This window comes from Dasypus novemcinctus, chromosome 2 (assembly GCF_030445035.2).
Source record: "Dasypus novemcinctus isolate mDasNov1 chromosome 2, mDasNov1.1.hap2, whole genome shotgun sequence".
In the NCBI taxonomy this organism is placed as follows: Eukaryota; Metazoa; Chordata; class Mammalia; order Cingulata; family Dasypodidae; genus Dasypus; species Dasypus novemcinctus.
Genome location: NC_080674.1, coordinates 134,485,033 through 134,507,967, shown reverse-complemented (window position 1 = coordinate 134,507,967; position 22,935 = coordinate 134,485,033). Strand labels below are relative to the sequence as shown.

The 22,935-nt window shown below is 38.2% G+C and overlaps 1 protein-coding gene across 1 annotated transcript in view; it reads right to left on the bottom strand.

Moving 5' to 3' along the window:
- Positions 1-22,935, bottom strand: part of CCDC192 (coiled-coil domain containing 192) — a 229,482-nt gene that overhangs the window by 149,275 nt on the left and 57,272 nt on the right. The window contains exons 4-5 of the mRNA XM_023584453.3: positions 2,221-2,352; positions 1,399-1,455 (exon numbers count right to left, since the gene is read on the bottom strand). Of these exons, the coding sequence (XP_023440221.2) occupies positions 1,399-1,455; positions 2,221-2,352 (189 nt within the window). The remainder of the gene's footprint in view (positions 1-1,398; positions 1,456-2,220; positions 2,353-22,935) is intronic.

The following is a 22,935-nucleotide window of genomic DNA, read 5'->3' as shown; positions in this document are numbered from 1 at the left end:
TAAAAATTCTGAGCTGAAACCCTCTGATATGGCTGTAGATCTCAAACTGTCATGAAGGGATGTCCTGTGACAGTGGCCACTATATGGCACCCTTTGAGGTATGTCAGGGAAGAGGAAGCTGAGACAAAATACTGGCCTAATGAGACACACTTCTGTCTGAATATGTTGCAATGTCACGTATGCAGGACTTAGTCATTTTCAGTATTAGGCAATTGAGACTAGAAAGCCAAATACCAATCTGAATTTGGAGTTAAAAGATATGCTAACTGCCGGGACAGATTAGGTTTTCTCTTTCCTTATCACTGAAATAGAAGAAACTGTCAAGATCTTATCCAGATCAGCTTTTTTCAAACCCCACTATTCACTAGAATATTATTTCACAGAGCCTTTTCTGCAGGTCTTCTAGACAGCAGGCTTTGGGGCTGTTTGAGGACCTTGGTGTTAAGAGTGGTCGTTTAACAAGACTGACCAGTGTTCTTCATCATGAAGTCATTCCACAGCAATCAGGATGTAAGGAGAGAAGACTACCAGGACAGAGAACATATATACCCAAAAGGATGGAAAGTAGGGACTCGAACAGGTCAGTTGCATACTCATGTTCACAGCAGCATTATTCACAATTGCCAAAAGAAGCAATCCAAGTGTCTGTCAACCGATGAATGGATAAACAAATATGGTATATACAAACAATGGAATATTATTGAGCCATAAAAAGGAATGAAGTTGATAAACGTAACAACGTCGGTGAAACTTGAAGATATGTTGAGTGAGATAAGCCAGACACAAAAGGACAAATACTGTATGATCTGACTGATACGAAATAATTAGAATAAGCAAATTTGTAGTCAGAATTTAGAACATAGGCTGCAGATTCATAGGTAAAACGATGTTGCTTAAAGTGTGGTCCAAAGAGTGGCAGCATAGGAACTACCAGGATCAAGCATCACTTAGAAATGCAAATTTTCTGGCCCCATCCCAGGCATACAGGAAACAGAATCTCTGAGCAATTTGTTTTAGGAAGCCATCCAGGTGATTTTATGCACACTAAAGTCTAAGAAGCACTGCTTTAGAACTATATGATAGGTGTCTGTAATTGAGTCAGTTCACCACTTCTACCCACTTATGAAAATAGCCTGGTGTCCTTGTCTTTCTACCTTTGTTTTCAGTGCTCTTAATCTGACAGTATCAGACAGACCATCTGGTTATACGTAACAGGTCAGTTTTGTAAATTCATCATCAACAGAAATCAGAATTCTGTTTTTGGAATGTAACTCTGTACAAGCAGTATAAGTACTGATTCTTATCCTGATTTGGTTTGCAGCAGGCAGACCTCATTGTAACTTCTTTTCATTTCCAAGACAATAAAAAGAGAGGAAAGAAAAAGAGGAAAACACTTACATTGGCTATAAGTTGCTCCTGGGAAGCTTTCACTTCAGCTTGTAATTTCTCAATGCACTAGAAAGGGAAAAAATTTAGAAACAAAGTACCTAAGTCTTCCTTTTAGGTGTTCAAAGTATTGCAAATACAAATGTGTACCAGTTCTCAAATCTTGTGAATGGCAGGTTTTTTCAGCTAGCTGTTTTGAAAACATTCCTCCCATCCCTGTTCCTCTTCCATTCTATGACAGAGCCCAACAACCAAGCACACGAGTATGTTAGGAACTCAGAAATGACTGGGAAAAAAATAATATTAGTTTGATGTGATTCAGTTAATGCTCACACACCTTACTTCATACCTATTTACCTTCTCATAAAAACATAAACAAACCCATTTAGGCTGAACAGAAAGTAAATTATACAATGACACATTTGTAAATGTCCAGGGATTTAGAGATGAATCCATTCTTACAAAGTAATTAATAAAAAAAATATGCCACAATTCATGACCTATGCTACTATTTAGAAAGGAACTGGTCCTTGATCAGGTTCACCCTAATCAGTTGTACAATCAATAGCATCTACAAAATAAACAGAATGTTCAGTCAATGCTGTTCTAAAGGATACATATCACACATTTAAAAATTACCAATAAAATTGCCTTTTGGTATGTAAATATTCACCAGGGAATAAAACTATCTTTAGCAAATACAAATATTTTTATTAACTATCTCAAACTTAAATATGAACTTCCAACCTTATCAGAAATGGCTTTTCAGAGTTGTCAATTAGCATAAGGCTAGTTAACTTTTAAAACAAAGATTATTTTTCTTCTACAACATACCTGGTCTTTGACAAGAACGATTTCTTCATATGGCTCTCTTCTGTTTTCCTTATGGTCCACAGCCTCTAATTTTCCCTCCAGCCAGGAAACTTGCTCAAGCAGTTTTGATTTTGATCCTTCAGAGGCTGCAAGCTATAAAAGTATTTTCTCATAAGGATAAGTACAGTGATTTTTTTTAAAACTCCTTTCAAAACGCCAACTTATAAATGAATTGACTTCTTCCAATATCAACTAAATATGAAAATAGCTTCTGGATCATACCTCATAGATGACAAATGACAGAGAGAGTAGGAAATAGTGTTGATTTTATTTAATTTTAATGATTAAGACACAGTCACCATGGGCAGAGAGATTTCTAGTGCAAAGATTCCACTACTCCTCTTCAGCTGCATCTTACTGCAAACTGATGTTATGCTCTACATATGATTCTTGGGACTTTACTCTGGGGGGCTAGCTCCTCGATAATCTGGGAGTTCTGACTCCTTTGAATGTTTACCATATGAGCAGCAGAGTGGATGGAGCTGAAAGGAAATGTTGGAATTTCAAGTTAAAATCTGATCAAAGGCATATCTATGCTAAATGCCAAAGACGAAATGTCTAGATGAGGTTTTGTCTTAGTTTTATTATTTGTAGACTACCCTGAAAGAAAAGCGGTAGTTTGATAGTCCCTAGTCCCTTTAATTTCCTAGGAGAGCCCCTGGCCTAGCTTCTCCTTTCATTCTAGCAGCCTATTGTGCTTTTTCTCTACTGATCAGCAACAAATCTGAAAGATTCCCCAGAAAGGGGCACGAAACTTTATATTCACTACAACTCTCAGTATACCCTCCAAGGCCTGGTTCATCTCTAAGTATCTCTTTCACATTACTCCAGCCATTACTGCAAAGCATACAGTCTCATTTTGAAAAGAACAGCAAGTTTTTAAAGTCATTTTACCAAATGGGGAGGCATGAAGAGGTTGGTCTGCCATGGAAATAAGGTGGACACATCACATATGCTAGCATCCAGCCAGCATCCACACAATCATTCATTTAAGAAGTATTTGTTTCGTTGGCGCTCTTCACCGACATTGTGAAACATAAGGGCCAGAAGGAACACTCACGTCATCAACTGTTGCTATGCCTTTCAGTGACCAGGGAGGTCTGTGGAGCTCCTCATGGCCACTGACACACGTGCATGGTGGTTTGGGAATGCAGTCTGGTTTCTCTGGACAACCTTCTATTTTATTAGAGCCACAGTATTGTCTAAACAGACTACTCAAGTCAGATTCTCTGGGTAAAATCAAAGTTTTGCTGCTTATTATCTAAGTGATTTGGACAAGTTGTAGGCCTGTCTGGGCTTGATTTCCTTATCCGTAAATGGAGATGGGGAGGAAAAGTACAGAGCTTACCTCAGGGCTTTGATATGAGGATTATATGAGCTTACCCTCACAAAAAACTTAGGACAATGCCTAGAACATATTAAGTACTCAACAGGCATCAGCTGTTATTAATATCATTTCCTTTAACTCCTCCAGATCACAGGTAAACTTTATCTGGGTTTTATACAAGTACTGATTATTGATCAAGTTGTAAAACACAGAGTGTCAGAAGATATCATAGTCCTGTTACTTGGTTACCCTGAAGCCAAATTGCATTTGGTTTGCTTACCACCTGTGGCCACTTTGAGGAAAACTCTAAGTCTAGGATCATTTTTTCCTCTGGGAAAAGTCTGGCCCTTTCCCTTCCTTATCCTGTCTGACCTAGTAACAGTTTGGTTAGTTTTCTTAAATCTCCCTTCTTTTATTTTCAGGCCTGTATTCATTCACCAGTTACTCATTTATCCATTCATTAAAGTAATATGTTGTGTATTTATTACCTGTAAGACTGGAGATGAAAATTGAAAGTGATATTGTTCATATCTCCAAAAGGCTCATACTTTAATCAGAAAAAAAAGATGATTTAAAACCAAGTATTATACAATATTAAATGCATATAATAATAATAATTATTATTATTATTATAAATATTTACTGGCCACTTACAACAAAGTCACTGTGTAAAACATTTTCTTCATATTTATTTCATTATCCAGTTCATCTTCAAAATACCCTAAGAGGTTAATGCCATTTGTGGTGGTTTGAAGCTGTATGTACCCCAGAAAAACATGTTCTTGGATTTACACCATTCTTGTGGGTGTAGGTAGGACCATTTGATGAGGCTACATCAGTTAAGATGTGACCCACCTCTATCTGAGTAGGTTTTAATCCTCTAACTAGAACCCTTTAAGAGAGAATGAAGTTCAGACAACAGAAAGCCATGGAAGCAAGAAGCTGAAGGCAATGAAACCTGAAAGAGAAGAGATGGACCGATAGGTGCCATCATGGGCCTCACTATAAGCTACTAAATGCCCATTGTTCAACTAACCCATATCATGGTATCTGCTTTAAGCAGCCTAGGAAACTAAAACAGTATTATTATCCCCATTTTGAAATTGTGACTCAGTAAGGAAATTAAGATTCAGTGAAGTTATATAACTTGCCCAGGAGTATATCAATTAAGTGTTGGAATCCAAGCTGTCTGTTACAGACATTGCATTTTTCTCCCTAAATCCAAAATTGACCCCAGCTCCAGAAGAAGGCACTGATAATCAGGATAATCCCATCCTCAGTTAATGATTGGTTCAAGAATCAAGGTCTAAACCAATCAGAGCCTGCCTTTCCTCTGACAACTGTTATTGTTTGAGGAGAGGTGCCCTAATTTGGGTAACTCATATGGAATGGAAGAACTTTGATAATTTGGAGAAGCATTTGATTTCCCACCTACTAAATGTGAATGCTACTTGTAGTCATCCTACAAACATCAAGGAAACCAGTTATATGATGTTGCCACATTCTGAAGCAAAAGGTGGACAATGGAAAAAAAACCTGAGTTCTTAATGACATTATTGAAATACTTAATCAACTGACCTTGAAGCCCATCTTACCTTAGTATTTGCAGTTAGTCAGTGTTTAATTTGCCAAAAACTGCTGAAAGTAATATACCCTCAAAATGAGTTGGCTTTTACAATGGGAATTTATTATTAACTTATAAGCTTACAGTTCTGAAGCTAAGAAAAATATCCACATCAAGGCATAAGGTGATGCTCTCTCCCCAAAGATTGGCTGCCAGCAGTCCTAGACTCTTCTGTCAAATGGGAAGGTACATGGTGATATCTCCCTTCTCTGGGTCTCATCACTTTCAACTTCCTGGTTTCCATGGCTTCATCTTTCAGCTCCCACAGGTTCTCCCATGGCTTTCTCTTTCTGCATCTGTGTTCCTTTGGTTTTAGCCTCTGGATTCGGAGAATTTCTCTCTTAGTTTCTGAAGGTTTCTATTACTTTCTCCATATTTATCCCATTTATAAAGGACTACAGTAAGAGGACTAAGAACCACCCTGGGCCACACTTTACCACCTACAATAGGTTTCCATGCACAGGAATGGATTAGCTTAAGGAAATAATTTTGATATCTATCCAGCATCAAACCATCACAATGAGCCAGTAAGTTTCCTTACTGTTTAAAGAGTTGAGTTTTCTATTACTTGCTGGCAAAGTTTCTACTGATACACTCACAGTCTGATTCCAAATTTCCATGTTCTTGACCACAAGTGTTATAGATTGAATCGTGTCCCCCACAAAGTCAGGGTATCTATGTTTCAGTCTCAACCCCATGATTCACTGTTCCTGTGACCTTGGTGAACATAGTAGAATTTTATTATGCTTACTTTCTTATATTTTTACAGAGTAGTTTTCTAGTCATATATATTCAAACAAATTGTAAATTTCCTAGAAGGATGGGTGGAGAATTCTATCAAAAGTTCAACAAAACCCAATCAAATTGACCAGGAGTTGTCTTTGTTAAGATTTTTCCATTTATTAACATTTTGAATTGTGAATCTTAATTCTCATATGTATCATCACCCATGAAGACACTGTGGGGCAAGGAATAATAATTTACTGTTGGATTCTAATAGTAGAATAGTAAAACTGTTTATCAGTACAGGACAACTGACATTCCCTTAGACCCTTTGCAAATAGTCCATCAAATAAAATCTACTAATCCAAAAGAAAAGAAAAGTTATACATTTGAGATCCTCTTTAGCACTGCATAAAAGATTGTGTGCTACTGCTCAGTAACAATATATTAGCTACCATCTTGAATTCACTGTTTTGAAAGAGATCGTAGGGCTTTTCAAAGTCTAATTCTCAATTCAGGAAGCCCTTGAGAATGCTGCCTAAGTTCAAATTCAAATTCTGGGATAGAAAACAAAGCATCAAAGTAAATAAGAGGAAATCCAAGTTAGCAACTGCAAAATAGCATAGTAGAATTTTGAAACTCTTAGGATATTGAGCATTGTTTCCCTTTTTAGTGGGAGCTGCCTGGTTTTTATGAAGTAACTGTTTTGAAAGAGCATGAGAACAGAAGGCTCAACTTAGCATCAGATATCTGCTTATAAAAACGGATTACAAATGATCAATTTAGATGCATACATCTTTGCTGGAACATATGGTTCATGTGATGCTAGGAGGCTAATCTACCTCTGACTCCTTTTGAAGATCAGCCCCCTCTCCCTTCTGCCCATGGTACATACAAGGTTAGAGGAGGATATAAGAAAAAAAATATTCATCAATATTCATATTAAGAATTCTATAAAACAAAGCAACAACTTCCAGGCTATGAGTTTAAGAGTGTAAATTTACTCAGAAAATTTCAACTTTTGATTTTGATCTAAATATTCAATAAAAGCCAATTATGAAGGCATTGCAAATTAAACCTCAAAGAAGGATATACTATATCTGTTGTACCATACCAATGCAGACAAGAAAGTGCACTGATATATTTTAGAATCATATTCAGGAATAATAGTAAAATAAAATAACTTTCTAGTTATCTCTTGCTGGTTCAGAAAATTGTTAGCATTATATCCATTAATTTAATGTTATTAGGGAAAAATTATAACATTGGATTTACTGGTTTCATTTGAAATCAATGATTCTAATCTCAGATGGGTATTCAACACTACCGTAAAATAAAAATATTACTATTTTTCTCCTATTAGTTTTCCTCATCCTTGTGATAACTATTCATTACCCTTTATTGTTTTCTCACATAACATTTTATACCTTCTCTGTCTTCAAAACTCTGCCCATCTCTCACCCCAGATGATGACCTCACCTACTGTTTTAGTTTGCTTAAAGCTGCTGGGAACAATATACCAGAAATGGGTTGGCTTTTATAGTAGGAATTTACTACATTAAGAGCTTACAGTTCTGAGGCTGTGACAATGTCCAAATCAAGCCCTCATCAGAGATGCTGTCTCACCGAAGGTCAGTTGTTGGCAATTCTGGTCTCCTGCCATGTGGCAAGACACAATGGTGACACTCTCATTGGGGTCTCTGCCTTCTCCTCCAGGTTTACTTTCTCCTTGAGTTCAATTGTGGATGAACAGGCATATGGCTTATCTCTCCTCTGGGCCTCCCCTCTTTGGGCCTCTCAGGGGCCTCTTTCCAAGCCTCTGTGCTCTGCTGATTCTAGCCTCTCACCTCTGGGACCTCTTTCTCAGCCTCTCAGGATTTCTCTGTCTCTGCTACTTTTTTCTGTGTTGTCCCATTTATAAAGGACTGCAGCAAGAGGACGAAGACCCATCCTGGGTCACACCTCACTGAGGTAATCCAATCTAAGTCTCCCCAACTTAATCCAGCCCAATCAAAGGGTCCCTCACCCACAGGAATAGATTAGTTTTAAGAACATGATCTCTTCTGGGATCCACAAAAAGTTACACTGTCACACCTATAGTTCACGGAAAAACAAAGAAGCTACCAAATGGCTACTCCCTCATCTTCTCACCACCCAATATATTGGCATTGCTGTAGCAAATATTAACGATCTCTTTCCAAACAGTTGTTTCTCCATTTATCCCTTGCTAACAGAAACCCAACTTGGGTTAGGTAAGCATGTGCTTATAGGAGCTGGGCCTTGTCCAGCCCTAGGGCATGAATCATGATTAAACTAAGCCACCCATGTTGGTCCCAGGGACCTGAGATTATTTTAGGCATGGGGCATCCTGTAGAGACCAGTGAAACCCGGGGAAAAGGATTTTACCAGATTAAAAAAAAAAAAGACATACAGGAGGAAGCTAATCTTTTTTTCTCTGAATGTTATTTGTCTTCCTGTAGTGGCTGGAATTTTTGCATATATCTTGTGAATATGGTACAGCGAAAACATTGAGGATAGTAGAGCAAAGGATAGATAGCATCTGTGTTCTTGATGACATTCTTGAACCATTGAATTAAACAACCCTGGAAATTCTCCAGCTCTAGAATTTTTGTTATGTAAGATGAGAACTGTCCTTATTAAGACACTTTAATTGAGCTTTTGCTACTTGAAGTTGAATGCATTCTTACTAACAAATGGATAAGATACTCCTCTGTCAAAAACCAATACTTTAACTTGGCTTTAAATCCATCTCTTCTGCTTGTCACAAAGACTTGCTCCTGTAACATCTGCACCTCCCATCTTTTGCATTATCTATCTCACCCTAACTCTACTGGATGACTCCATTCAACATACATATATTTAGTATTTCCCATGAAAGAAATAGCTGCATTGATCTCTATGTCTCCCTCCAATCACCCACCCCATTTTCATCCCTCCTTTCCAAGCCAAACTTAGCAAAATAATTACCTACCACACTGTTGTCACTTTCTTAGAATATTCTCACTCTTTTTTAAAAGCCAAAAAAATTTTGTTGGCTTACATAACTGAGGATTAGGAGTGGTGGTCACAAGTAGTTTTACTCACAACTAGATTCCACAGTGTCAAAAGAAGTCATAAGTATTCTGTTCTATCACTGTACCTTGATGTTGCGCCTTTGTGTCGGCCTTATTATCTCCCAATGCAGATAAGATTTCTTTACACAATGGTAAATATCTACATCTGCATATTTCCCTAAGTAGTAAGGGAATCTGTCTTCCAGTACACATTTTTAAAAGGACTCTATTTGGCTTACCTTAGTTCATATGGGCTCTCATGGGTCAATCTTTATAGCCAGGAAAAGGGGATGTCAAAATTGATTGAATCTGCATCATGTGCTCAAAGGTCACTCCCTCTATCCAAGGGTACATGACCAACAGCCACCGAGTTATTACAGGATTCAAGTCAGAGAGGAGTAATTCTCTAGAGAAGCAGACATCAAACAACTGAAGCCAACAGTTCACCCCCTGGTTGTCTAGCACAACTACATCCTTATTTACCATAGATATATATGCATTTCCTAAAATGCTTGTTCATAATATAACGTGGCTATTCTATATTTATTTAAAAAAACAAAAACAAAAAAAACAAACACTCACTCTCCCAAAAGGAGAAAATCAAAAGATAAAACAAGTTACTACTTCTCATTCTATATTCCGATCTCCAAATTATGTGCATTCCCTGGAATCAGATCCAGATGAGACTCTTCATAATAAGGCACCTAAGACTAAATAAAAAATGTAACCATCTCTAATACACCCAATATACAAGAAAAACAAGGCTATCACAATATAATTCCCACTTAGAAAAAGGAATAAGTGAAACAACTTACAATTGTCACTAGCCATTGCAAATACTAGTCAGACCCCTCATCTGGGCCAGAACAGTCTATTCAACAAATGGTGCTGGGAGAACTGGATATCCATATCCAAAAGAAAGAAAGAGGACCACTCTATTTCATACCTTGTACAAAAATTAACTCAAAATGGATCAAGGACCTAAATGTGAAAGCAAGAACCATAAAACTCCTAGAAGACAATGTAGGAAAACATCTTCAAGATCTTGTGGTAAGCGGTACTTTCTTAAACTTTACACCAAATCATGAGCAACAAAAGAAAAAAATCTATAAATGGGACCTCCTCAAAATTAAACACTTTGCACCTCAAAGGACTTTGTTGAAAGGGTGAAAAGGCAGCCAACTCAATGGGAGAAAATATTTGGCAATGCCATATCCAGTAAGGGTTTGACATCCATGATATATAAAGAGATCATACAGCTCAACAAAAAGACAAACTATCCAATTAAAAAACAGGCAAAAGACTTGAAAAGATGGTTGTCCAAAGAATAAATACAAATGGTCAAGAAACACATGAAAAAATGTTCAACATCACTAGCGATTAGAGAAATACAAATCAAAACTACAAAATGATATCATTTCACACCTATTAGACTGGTCACTATTAAAAGGTCAGAAAACTGTAAATGTTGGAGAGGATGAGGAGAGATAGGAACACTTATTCACAGTTGGTGGGAATGTAGAATGTTACAGCCACTGTGGAGGACTGTTTAGCAGTTAAGGAAGTTGAATATAGACTTGCCATGTGACCCAACAATACCACTGCTAGGTATATATATCCAGAAGAACTGAGAGCAGTGACATGAATAGACATCTGCACACCGATGTTCATAGCAGCATTATTCATGATAGCCAAAAGTTGGAAACAACCCTGGTGTCCATCAACCAATGAATGGATAAACCAATTGTGGTATATAAACGCAATGGAATATTATGCAGCTATAAGAAGAAATGAAGTCATGAAGCCTATAACAACATGGATGAACTGGAGGATATTACAATGAGTGAAGCAAGTCAGACAAAAGGAAAAATACTGTATGATTGTGCTATTATGAACTAAATATATTCTTAAACTCATAGAATTAATAATTAGAATATAGACCTCCAGAAAATTGAATGAGGGTGGAGAATGGAAATTTGATGGTTTATCGGTGCAGAATTGGTTAAAATGTTCTTTGGAAATGAATGGAAATGGTGAGAGCACATCATAATTTTTGTGACTAGCAGAGCTATTAAATGGGTATGACAGTGGTTGAAAGGGAAAGCCTAATATTATATTATTAAAAGGAAAGCTAAAAAATGTAACATGGGACTGTATAACAGTAAAGCCTCATGTGAAATATGAATATGGGTGATATTGCATATATATAAGACTGTTTTACATAATAAAAATTCAAGTAAACCAGAGAGAAAGAAACAAAATAACAGCTATGTACAGCAGGGGAAACAGAGAGATTGAGAGGTGATGAGTTTTGTTTGGTTGGTTTTTGTTTATTATTATTATTATTATTATTACTGGAATAATGAAAATGCTATGGGACTGACTGGAGTGATGAACACACAGCTATGTGATTATACTGAATACCATTCATTGTACACTTTGGATAGATTTATGCTTTATTAATATGTATTGATAAAATTGATTTGTTTTTAAAAATGCTAATTACTACAAAGAAAAGTAAAAAAAAAAAAAAAAAAATACTAGTCAGAGAAAGAAAGGCCCCGCTATCCTGATTTGCAGTGAATGGTTTCTGGGGTTGCACTAAGTTCCAGTTTGTGGTATGTTACAAATTCCTGTATTTGTCCTGCATTTCAGGTATGATACAGAAACACAATGCAAGTTGACTTGGATTAAAAAGGCAATTAACTGGCTCACAATACGGGGAAATAGAGGCAACTGGATTCTGAGTCTCAAATTAGATTCTCAAAATATCTTCCCTGTGCCATCATTGACTCTGCTTCTCTCTCTCTCTCTCTGCCTATTGTTTTCATGCAAGCATCCAGGAAGATGACTACCAGTTGTCCTGAATTAGTTTACTCTCCCAGTCTCCAATCTGGCTACTACAGGTTATTCTACTGAAACTGATCTTGTCAAGTTTACCAATGATCTTCATTTTACCAATGCAATAGGCAAAGTTCTGGTCATCTTACTCAACCTCCCAGTAAAACATGACATATTTGAGTACTCCATGCCTCCTGAAACACTGTCCTCTTCTTGCTTCAAGGACACTATTCTCTGATTTATTCCTGATTATCAATTTTCCCTCCTATCCCAATCCTCTAAATATTGAAATCTTTATTTACACTCTTTCTCTAGGTACCATGGTTTAAATAGCATTCACATGTTGATGACTACCCAATTTCTTTTTTACACCCAACTACTTAGCTTCAGATTAATATACACAGCAAATTACTTAATATTGCCCCTGAATGTCTAACAGGCATCTCAAAACTATTATATTCAAAGTGAACTCCCTTAATCTATTCTTTCCCCAGACTTTCCCCTCTCAATAAATGGTACCACCCATTAATTTGTTACGATCACAAACATATTTGACTTCTATCACCAAACACCCAATCTATCATTGAGTATAATTATTAAGATCCCTCATTAATTAATGTGAAATTTCATGTTCCATTATCTCTTCTTAATGTCTGTTCTACTAGACCATCTCTTTCACAACATATATACATATACATAGCAATTACTATTGCAGAGTAGGTTTCTACTGTCACTCAAAAATGAACTGAGTCTTGGAAACCTTGCAGAGCTCTTGCTACAGAGAAAGGAGGGGCTTATTTAAGCACAAAGACTTCCTTTGTGCTAAATGCTTCACTAGCTGACTTGGACACGTTCTATAAACTATGAAATCCCCTGGTAATAAATAACTGAGAAAAGAGCTTTAAAAATTACCTGTCCTTCCTGTGGGCTGGGCAAGAACCCCTGTGTTTGAAGATACAGTTAGTTCACAGAACTGGTTTGGTCCCGTCTCAATTTTACAGCTGAAAGCAACAACAGATTACTCATCCCAACCCCAGCCTAGACAAACAGACTTAAACATTTCTTAATATTTCTGTCTTTAAGAGGCCATTTCCAGCCATTTGGAGGTTTGCGCACATCTTAAAATAAACTTCCAAATGCCTATAATTTAGAAACATAATTAACTGTAAATCATTTTGGGGGAAACGTCCCTAAATAATGAAGGAACATTTAAGCTCTGAGTGAAAATGGATAAAAATATTTACCAAAGGTCAATCAACATTTGAAGTATAAAGTTATGGGTCCAGGTTTAGAAATTCCTAAAATTTCTTTCATCTCCAGAAAAAGTTTTATGACTAAGTAAGAGTACCAGAGAGAAATAAAGATACATGGAGAAAGGTTAGGCCATTGATCATTTTTTTTGGACCTAAAGATCAAATGTTTCAACATCAAGGTCAAAAAGCAACAATATCAGATTTGAAGAATTAAAGCCAACATGATTGGATGTGAAGTGATTAAACAGAAATAGCAAGTGTGCAAGAAATAGCACATTTTAAAATTTCTGTATATCACATTTATTTAAACTCAAAGCCTCCATCTCTAGGCAGCAATCGATTTGGGGATCCCTCCAGGGTTGTTCACCTATGCAAGAGCCTATTGATACAGCCTCAGGGCACTGGGGAAGGTTCTCTAATCTCACCCAGGTCATTACTCAAAGATTCCTTGTCCCAAAACATGGATCCTGCAGGTGTACTCTGTGGCTTCGTTGCTGGCTAAGGACCTATACCAGGATGCAGCTGTTCCCTGTAAGTTCCAGCGCATTCTCAGAGCACTTTCAGGGAAGCATAGGCTTCCCCTACTAGTTGATGCTCTAATTTCCAGGTGGGAGAAATTAATTCTGCTAACATTGAGTTTCTCTCAGAGGCCTCCCTTTCTCCACAACTTCTATTAGTCTTTTTGATAGGGTTAGCTTTTTTGGAAACAAAAACTAGTAGACAACTGCCTTCTGCCTTACAGAAAACCTCCCCAGAGGCTAGGACATACAAAGTCCCCTACTTGGTTTGAATGAGGAAGGCAACCATTCTCAGATGAAATTTAAAGCAGGAAGTGATTGTTCCTACCATAAGGCTGAGAGAGGGGGAGGAGCAGGGAGGGAGAGGAGGGGAGTGAGGAGAGGGGAGGAAGAAGAACCTGTTGCTACTGCCTCCTAATGGTGCAGCCCTTTATGTTAACTAAGGAAGCCATTTGTGGGAGTATATCAGGAGGAGGCAAAGAGTAGTGAAACACTTATGTAATTAAGAGACTATATTGAATTTTTTTTTTTACAAGCACATAAGCACAGAGAGATAATAAGGAACACCCAACTTGGATGGGGTGAGACAAGGACAGTACGGAACCCACAGAAGTCCAAGGACCTGAAATATAAATTAAGACCAGATCAGAAATGCTCCTTAGCCACACTAAGAGTTCTTTCAGTTTCTTCAAGAAGAGGAACTAAAAATGAGTATTACTACACTACACAACCTCTCTAAACAGATTTTTTTTTCATATTCATCTGCATATTCTACTCTGTGGAATAAGTAATTTTCAACAAGTTCCTTTTTGTGTTCACCAAGTTGAAGAACACCTTCTAGGTGATATTTCCCTGACTGAGTGGATAGAACCCAACCCCTGAAACCAAGACTCTGGTAACCATCTTAGGCGAAACCAGGTAGCAGCTCCCACCTTCTCTCTTACACAATTTTGAAAAAGACATACTTCTGCCTGGGTGTGCTATGAATTTTAAATTATCCCATCAGGATCAGAACTGCAGTGTCAACATAGGGCATATTTGAGTAGTCTGGGGTTGTGAAAACATGTTTAAGAAATTGAAGACTGGCAGTGGGAGAAGCTGGTTTAGTGAGGTGGTAGGACAAAACAGTCTTTGTGAAACTTAGGTGCATAAATACAGTGGAAGGGAGAATGAAAAAGAAGAGTATCGCAATGCAGACAATTTCTTTTCAATCCATGGTCTTGTGGAAGTATAAATAAGGAATATTTTTATTTCTTTGATTTCCTCCTACTAAGAGATGTTTGTGTTCAATGGACAGGGTGACCAACTGTCCAGGTTTGTCCTCAACTAAAGATTTCCTTTTAAGGAGTCCTGAAAAGCATTTGTCATTTTATTTATCAAACTTATTTTAATTAAGTATTCACTGTATGTAATGGTGGTTTCTATCATCTTAAATTACATTCTAGGGAGTCATTAGATCATCAGTTCACAAACTTTTTATTTCAAGCCTTCTTTAAAGTCTTAAAAATTATTAAGACCATGAAGAGCTTTTGTTTATGTGGGTATATTTATTGGTATTTACCATGTTAGAAATTAAAACTGAGAAATTTAAAAATATTTTATTAACCCAATTAGAATCACAATAATTAACCCATTATACACTAACATATAAACACATTTTAATTAAAAATAACTATTTTCCAAAACAAATAAAAGAAAACTTAGTGTTATGGATTGAGTCATATGTTCTACAAAGACATGTTCAAGCCCTAACTCCTGGTCTTGTGAACCCACCTGTACATATGATCTTTGAATATGTTATTAGTTAAGGTGAGGTCAAACTGAACCAGGATGGGCCTTAATCCAGTATAGCTGGAGTCCTTACAAGCAGAGGAAATTTGGACACAATAGTAGGAGGAGATAGAAGGAAAGAGATAGCCATGTGACAGAGGCAGAGAATAAGTTATGGATTGCTGACAAGCCACCACCAGAAAGCAACAGACTTCAGAAAAGCTAGATACTGCCAACACCTTGATTTTGGACTTCTAGCCTCCAAAACAGTGAGACTTAAACTGTTATTTAAGCCAACTGGTCTGTGGTATTTCTCTTAGTAGCCCTGGCGAACTAAGCCAAGTGGCATTGGTTTACATTTTTTAAAAACCTCCTTATTGTTTGGATTCTCATCTCTGTTTCTGCAGTCAATCTGTCCTGTAATAGCTGGAAAACCCCCTGAGTAGAATGAAACAATGATAGTGGAAAAGGCCAATAACCCATTTGTCTTATTATGTAAATAGTTTCAACTTTGAAGATCCTCTGAAGGTTATGAGCACTTGCCAGGGGTCCTCGGACCACATTTTGAGAACCTCTGTACAAGACTGTGGTCTGTTATTATACATTCATCCAATAACTGCAAGAGACTTACATTTTTCCAACTCCAAATTTAAACATTAAATTGGTCCAGAGGCTAGTGAAGATCTACATGCAAAAAAACTAAAACAAGGGAAACGGACTTGGCCCAGTGGTTAGGGCATCTGTCTACCACATGGGAGGTCCGCGGTTCAAACCCCAGGCCTCCTTGACCCGTATGGAGCTGGCCCATGCACAGTGCTGAAACGTGCAAGGAGTGCCCTGCCATGCAGGGGTGTCCCTCACGTAGGGGAGCCCCACATGCAAGGAGTGCGCCCCGTAAGGAGAGCTGCCCAGCGCGAAAGAAAGTGCAGCCTGCCCAGGAATGGCGCCGCCCACACTTCCCAGTGCCGCTGACGACAACAGAAGCGGACAAAGAAACAAGACGCAGCAAATAGACACAGAGAACCAACAACCGGGGGGAGGGGGGGAATTAAAATAAAAATAAAAATAAAAATAAATCTTTAAAAAAAAACTAAAACAAAAACCCATGGCCATCCAAAATTTTCTCCATTGAAGGTCCAAGGACTGAAAAAATAGGAAGAAGAAAAACTGATTTCTAATAAAAGGGTTAAGCTTTTGATTTAGTATGAAAAGAATGCAAGATTCAGAAGGCTGAATGTAGAAATATAAATCACGTGGAAATATAAATCATAAAGCTCTCAGGAGTTACAGAGCATAGGTGGTAAACTGAGCTTGCATGGAGCCTTCCATATGAAACGACTCATCTTTAACATCTAATGATTCAAATATAAGATAGTTGAGCTAACCACATTTTCCCAGTCACCTGCAACTTGGGATCCGTCTTCAGTACTACTTTTCAGGGAAGCGGGCTTGGCCCAGTGGTTAGGGCGTCCGTCTACCACATGGGAGGTCCACGGTTCAAACCCCGGGCCTCCTTGACCCATGTGGAGCTGACCCAAGTGCAGTACTGATGCCCGCAAGGAGTGCCATGCCATGCAGGGGTGTCCCCCGCGTAGGGGAGCCCCACGCGCAAGAAGTGTGCCTCATAAGGAGAGCTGCGCAGCGCGAAAGAAAGTGCAGCCTGCCCAAGAATGGTGCTGCACCCACGGAGAGCTGACACAACAAGATTCCACAACAAAAAGAAACACAGATTCCGGTGCCGCTGACAACAATAGAAGCGGACAAAAAAGACGACGCAGCAAAATAGACACAGAGAACTGACCACGGGGGTTGGGGGGGAGGGGAGGGGAGAGAAATAAATAAATAAATAAATCTTTTTTTTAATAAAAACTACTTTTCACTCAATTCTCACATCTAATTAATCACCAAATCCAACTAGAGCCCATAAATGTTTCTTGTCTCTTTCTCCTTCTTACTACCACTGATTTAGGGCCTTATCATTTCTAAACTGAATTTTGCAAGACTCTACAAATTTGGATGCCTGACTTTGGTCTCATCTCAAATCTGTCTCACTACCCTCAGAGTTTTCTCTCTAGAATGCCAATGTAACCATGCCTCCTTCAGACTCTTCAATGGTTCCCCATTGCCTATGGGTCAATTCTGAATGGTATAATGACAAAGCATGAACCTTGGCATCAGAGAGACAGTGAAAGAGTCCTAACCAGATTTGGGACCCCCAGGGAGTTACTGGCCTGAACTTCATTTACTACAGATGCAACTATGAACCAAATAGACAGTTATGGTCTCTGCATCCATGGTACATCTGGTGTAATGAGAGAGACAGAAAATTATAATTGGTGAGGAGGTAGAAGAGAGATTGGGAGTATCTAGGAAAGAGATCTAACCCAAACTTGAAGGAGAAAGAAAAGTGTTTGGAGAAAGTGACACCCAGTTGAAAAATCTAAAAAGAGGAGTTTGGGTTGAGAGGAAGTGGTAAGAATAGAGCAGCAAAATTCTAGGTAGAGGGAACAGGGTATACAAATTAAAATTTACCCTCTCTTAGATGAGAAATATAAGAAAGAATATGGTACAATCAAGAAACTGAAAGTATTTCTTTAGAGTTGGTTTAATAGTGATATATATGGAGTAGTACAAGGTAAAGTTGAAGAAACAAGAAGGCACAAATGGCATTATAAGTTCTTTTAAAGAATATAAATTTGACCCTGACAGTAAAAGAAGACTAATTATGGATTTTAAATTGAGGGGAAATATGATCAGATCTGTGTTCTAGAATGTTCACTCTGGCTGTAGTGTTGGGAAGCCATTAAACAAGGACCATAATGAGGGTAAGAAGACAAGTCAGGGGACTGCTGCAGATGGTGGCCTGGACAAGGCAGTGATGGTAGAGAGAGAGGATGGATTCAGGGACAATTTTGGGGGTATGATTCATAGTATTTAGCAACTGATTGGATGTGCAAGGAAGAGGAGAGAATCAAAGCAGCACAGATTTCTGATGTAGCCACAGGGTGATTGGTGGCACTTATTACTGGGCTGGGGGATGTGAGAGAAGGCACAAGCTTTTTGCAATAAAGTAAGTTGAATTTAGGAAAGGCGGAGCATGCATTGATGGTGAAAACCCTGATGGAGCTGTTCAGTAGGCAATTTGATATCGAGGTCTGGGTTCAGGAAGAAGATCAGCACTGAAGATTAAGACTTGGGTTCTTTTCAGCAGATTGGGTGCTAGAAAACCAGATCCCCATGAGAACGTGTATTGAAAGAGTATATAAAAAGGTCTTAGACCCACAAAGTAGCTCTCCTCATTTGCAAAATGGAGATGTAATTTTCCAGAGTTGTTAGGAGAAACACTTGAGCTAACATACATGGAAGTACGTAGCATAATGCCTACCTCATAGTTAGGATTCAATAAATACTTATTGAATGCATAAATAACTGCACAAAAGCATATACCTAATTTACTAATTTGTTTGTAGACATTAAACAAAGGGAAAGGTAGTTTACAACTTCAGAGAAAACCTGATGGGGAAAATACCCATTTAAGTCCACACATAAAGACATCTACTCTTATCAGCAAAGCCATTACTCTTAAGGGACAAGAGCTTTTGGTCTGTCATAGCCGAGAAAGTCACATTTAATAGCACCTGGTCAGCTATTTCAAACTGACCTCTGTTTGATCTTGACATTTACCAGCAAAAGGGAAGTCTTTAGTTATGTAACAGGCCATAGTCCACACTTCTCTCCAGCAACAACACTAACAACAGAAGCTGCTTTGTCACTGTGCTTGACTCTATTCAAAACAACTCACAACTCTTCAGCTTGTATTTTTTCCCTTACATTCTTTGAGGCTCCCAATATATGCCAACAACTCAGTAACTGGGTAGAGATTGACATCTGCTTAAATGGGAGGTTGTTTGTTTGTTTGTTTGTTTTGAAAGCGGGCACCCTTCTGCCATATAATCAACAGGAAGCACAGCTAACTAAATTGTTTAATGAAGTTCCCTATAATTAGGTTTCATGGTGATAAGGAAATTCATTCCAGGTCAAACAGACTGCTTGTGATTTTATGGCATTAAAGCAGACTTCAAAATAGAATGGAAAACAAAAACTCATTCACAAAAGCTCATGATTTCAGATTGGCATATCAAGCATAATTTCTGAGAATTTGCAGAAATGAATACTCCTACCAAGGGCACATTACTTATTTCAAATAAACTTGACATCAAGGGACTCACTGTTGCATTTAAACAATGAAAAAGAACCAGAACATTATTTTGGCAATCTTAGTAGGCATCAAATAATTTTTAGCCATTCAATACACATATTCAACATCTAAATATTTACTGGAGAGCTACATTTCTTCTAGTCTTTCTGTGCTTCCTATTCCTAAACTAAAGAGAACATAGACTTTTGAACTAAGTACTAATTTTGTACTAAGAGGTGCAAAGTGGAAAATAAGAAAATTTATTTTCAAGCCTTAGGTATAAAATGATGAATAATTTCTTGGTTATTAAAAGTCATATACAGGGAAGTGGACTTGGCCCATGGATAGGGCACCTGCCTACCACATGGGAGGTCCACAGTTCAAACCCCAGGTCTCCTTGGCCCATGTGGAGCTGGCCCTTGTGCAGTGCTGATGCATGCAAGGAGTGCCCTGCCATGCAGGGGTGTCCCTCACGTAGGGGAGCCCCACATGCAAGGAGTGCGCCCCGTGAGGAGAGCCGCCCAGTGCAAAAGAAAGTGCAGCCTGCCCAAAAATGGCACTGCACACACGGAGAGCTGACACAACAAGATGATGCAACAAAAAGAAACACAGATTCCTGGTGCCGCTGATAAGGATAGAAGCGGTCACAGAAGAACACGCAGCGAATGGACACAGAGAGCAGAAAACTGGGGGGGTAGAGGGGTGGGAGGAAGGGGAGAGAAATAAATAAAAAATAAATAAATAAAGTCATATACAACATTCTGGTTGTGGTTTTTTGTTTCTATATTAAATGTTATGGGTAAAAGATAATTTGGAAGAGTCATTCAATTCCCAGATATCAAATAAATAAGAGCCATCCATTGTGTTTCTCCACATCTGAAGAAATGGTATTGGTAAAGGATCCATAAGCCTGGTTCTGAGTTCTAACTCACAACTTCACTATTTTAAGAGGAATAAAAGTCATTCTAAAAGCTGAAAGCAAAAACACCACCACTCTCAGCCCCACCAGAAAAAACAACAGCAGCAATAACACAGAACTTGACATGAAGTAAGATGCAGGCCTGGACTAAATTTACATTTAAAATGTAGCAGCATTTTCATTTTTTTAAAAATTGTTTGTTTCTACTCCAAGTTTTATAAAAATACACATGCTAAAGAATTAGGGCTAAATATTGGCCACGTTTTAAAAACTCCCCAGAGAAACTAACGTATCAGAATCCTCTCTTTTCTACTCCTATGATTTATTTCCTCCTACCTCCACCAACTGCCATTTGATCCACGTTTCATTGTTTATGGCATATTTTTATTACTTACAGCCAATATATCCTAAAAAGAAATGTCTCATTTTTCTTTGGAAACTACATCTTGAAAAGAACACCTGAGTCCCAAGTATCTGGAGCTAATCTAGAACAATAACTTGGCCTTATTCTGCATTGTTTACTGTCAAGAACAACAGGAATAACATCGACAGGCACACACACACATGCACACAGCCACAATCACCATCTTCTGAAGGCCAAGGGTTCACTCTCAGTAACTAGTCATTCCAAAGGAATTTTAAGATCCAAAGTGGTCCCACAGACCACTAGCATGGCCCCATAAAGTACTTACACTAACCAAAGCACTGTATATTATAGATGTGTATTTATTTATTATCTGTGCCCCCTCTCTAGAGTGGCTTTCTTTGAGTCAGGGACTTTGTTGGTCTTTACAACTGTATCTCCAACTCTTTCCATAGTGCTTGGTCCTCAGTAAATACTTATCAAATGAATGAATGTGTGCTGTCATGAAAAAAAAAATCAAGAGAAACTTGCCTTGGTCATGACTTTGACCAACCTGCAAAGCCATCAATGTGTCATGTTGGATTTTTGCAATATGCTGGTAGGAGAGCCAGTTAGAAGAGACACAAGCCCTCTTCACATCTGAACTGTTCCCTCTCTTGATTCCCCGCTCCCAGATATCCTTAACTTTCTTGTTCATTCTGATAACATACCAATCAGTTTTCTTTCTTCAAATAATGATCAAAGATAACATGTTCCCATCTCTTAGGTTTCAAGAACGCCTTAGCATGTGACTCCTACAAGGAAGGAAATTTTAGAATACAGCTCTTTTCATCGTCTTCTAACTTGGCACTTGGCTTTCTGTATTGCTGAGATTCTCCCTGCAAACTGGAGTATAGGGCTCTAGGAACAATAATTTTTTGTGTATGCTTCCTACAACTTTTCCACATCAAAAGGGTATCCAATTGCTAATTTATCTTTAAAGGGCATTCATTATCATTATGTCAGGGGTTTTTGTTGTTGTTATTTATTTATTTGTTTATTTTTATTTTTATTTCTATTATGTCAGGGCTTTTATGAATCAAGAAATGAAGACAACTCATTTCATTTGCCTCAGTTTGAGATGTTGAAACAAACATGCCCCATATAATATGACTCTCTATATATGAGTGCCCCAAGAACATCAATATCTTCACAGACACAAACTTGACACAGTAGAGCATTGAAATGGCAGAACCTGGTGAAGGTCACACAGTCTACTGGGCATAGGACAGGGCAAGGCAGCAGTGTGGTCAGGGGCTTGGATCAGAGACACAGGAATTGCTATTTGCCAACTCGATATTCTTTCTGCCCTCCTTATTAAAAAAAAAAAACCACACACAAAAAATATACTAGTGGGGGTGGCAGTGTGCCCTGCTAAATACCCACATTTCTCAGCCCCATGAAGACAGCAGTGGTCAATAAGGTATAATAATTTATTAAATGAGGTTTCCAGGAAAGCTCTTAAAATCAATGCTCAGCCAGCAGTTGCCCATCTCTATTTTGCACGTGCCTCTTCCTTCTTCGTGCTGTCTGAAATGTGAATAGGATGGCTGCAGCTGCAGGCATCTTTGATCTTAGAGTAGAAGGGACAGCAGGTCTCCCAGCATTGTGAAGCTGTCATGCCTGTGCTGGGTTGCCTATTTTCAGACTTACTTTATATAAGTGAAAAACAAACTTCTCTCTTGGTTAAACCACCCTTATTGGGGCTGTCTGTTTTATGTGTCTGAGCTTTATCCTAGCTGATGTAATCAATTCCCATGCAGATGGGGAGCACAGGGCAAGGGTGACGCCACCTTATTCAGAAGGCTTAGAATATGGCAGCATCAGAAACGCTTGGTAGATATGGGGAGAAGGCTTCATATAAAAGTCTTTTCTGGAAGTCATCATTATCAAACCTAAGAAAGATGGTGGTAGTGTCTGCTCTAATAGCTGTTTCCTGATGCTTAAGCAAGAATAGTGGCCCTCAAAATGTGGTTTCTGAATCAGCTGGATCAGCATCACCTGGGAACTTGTTAGAAAAGCAAAT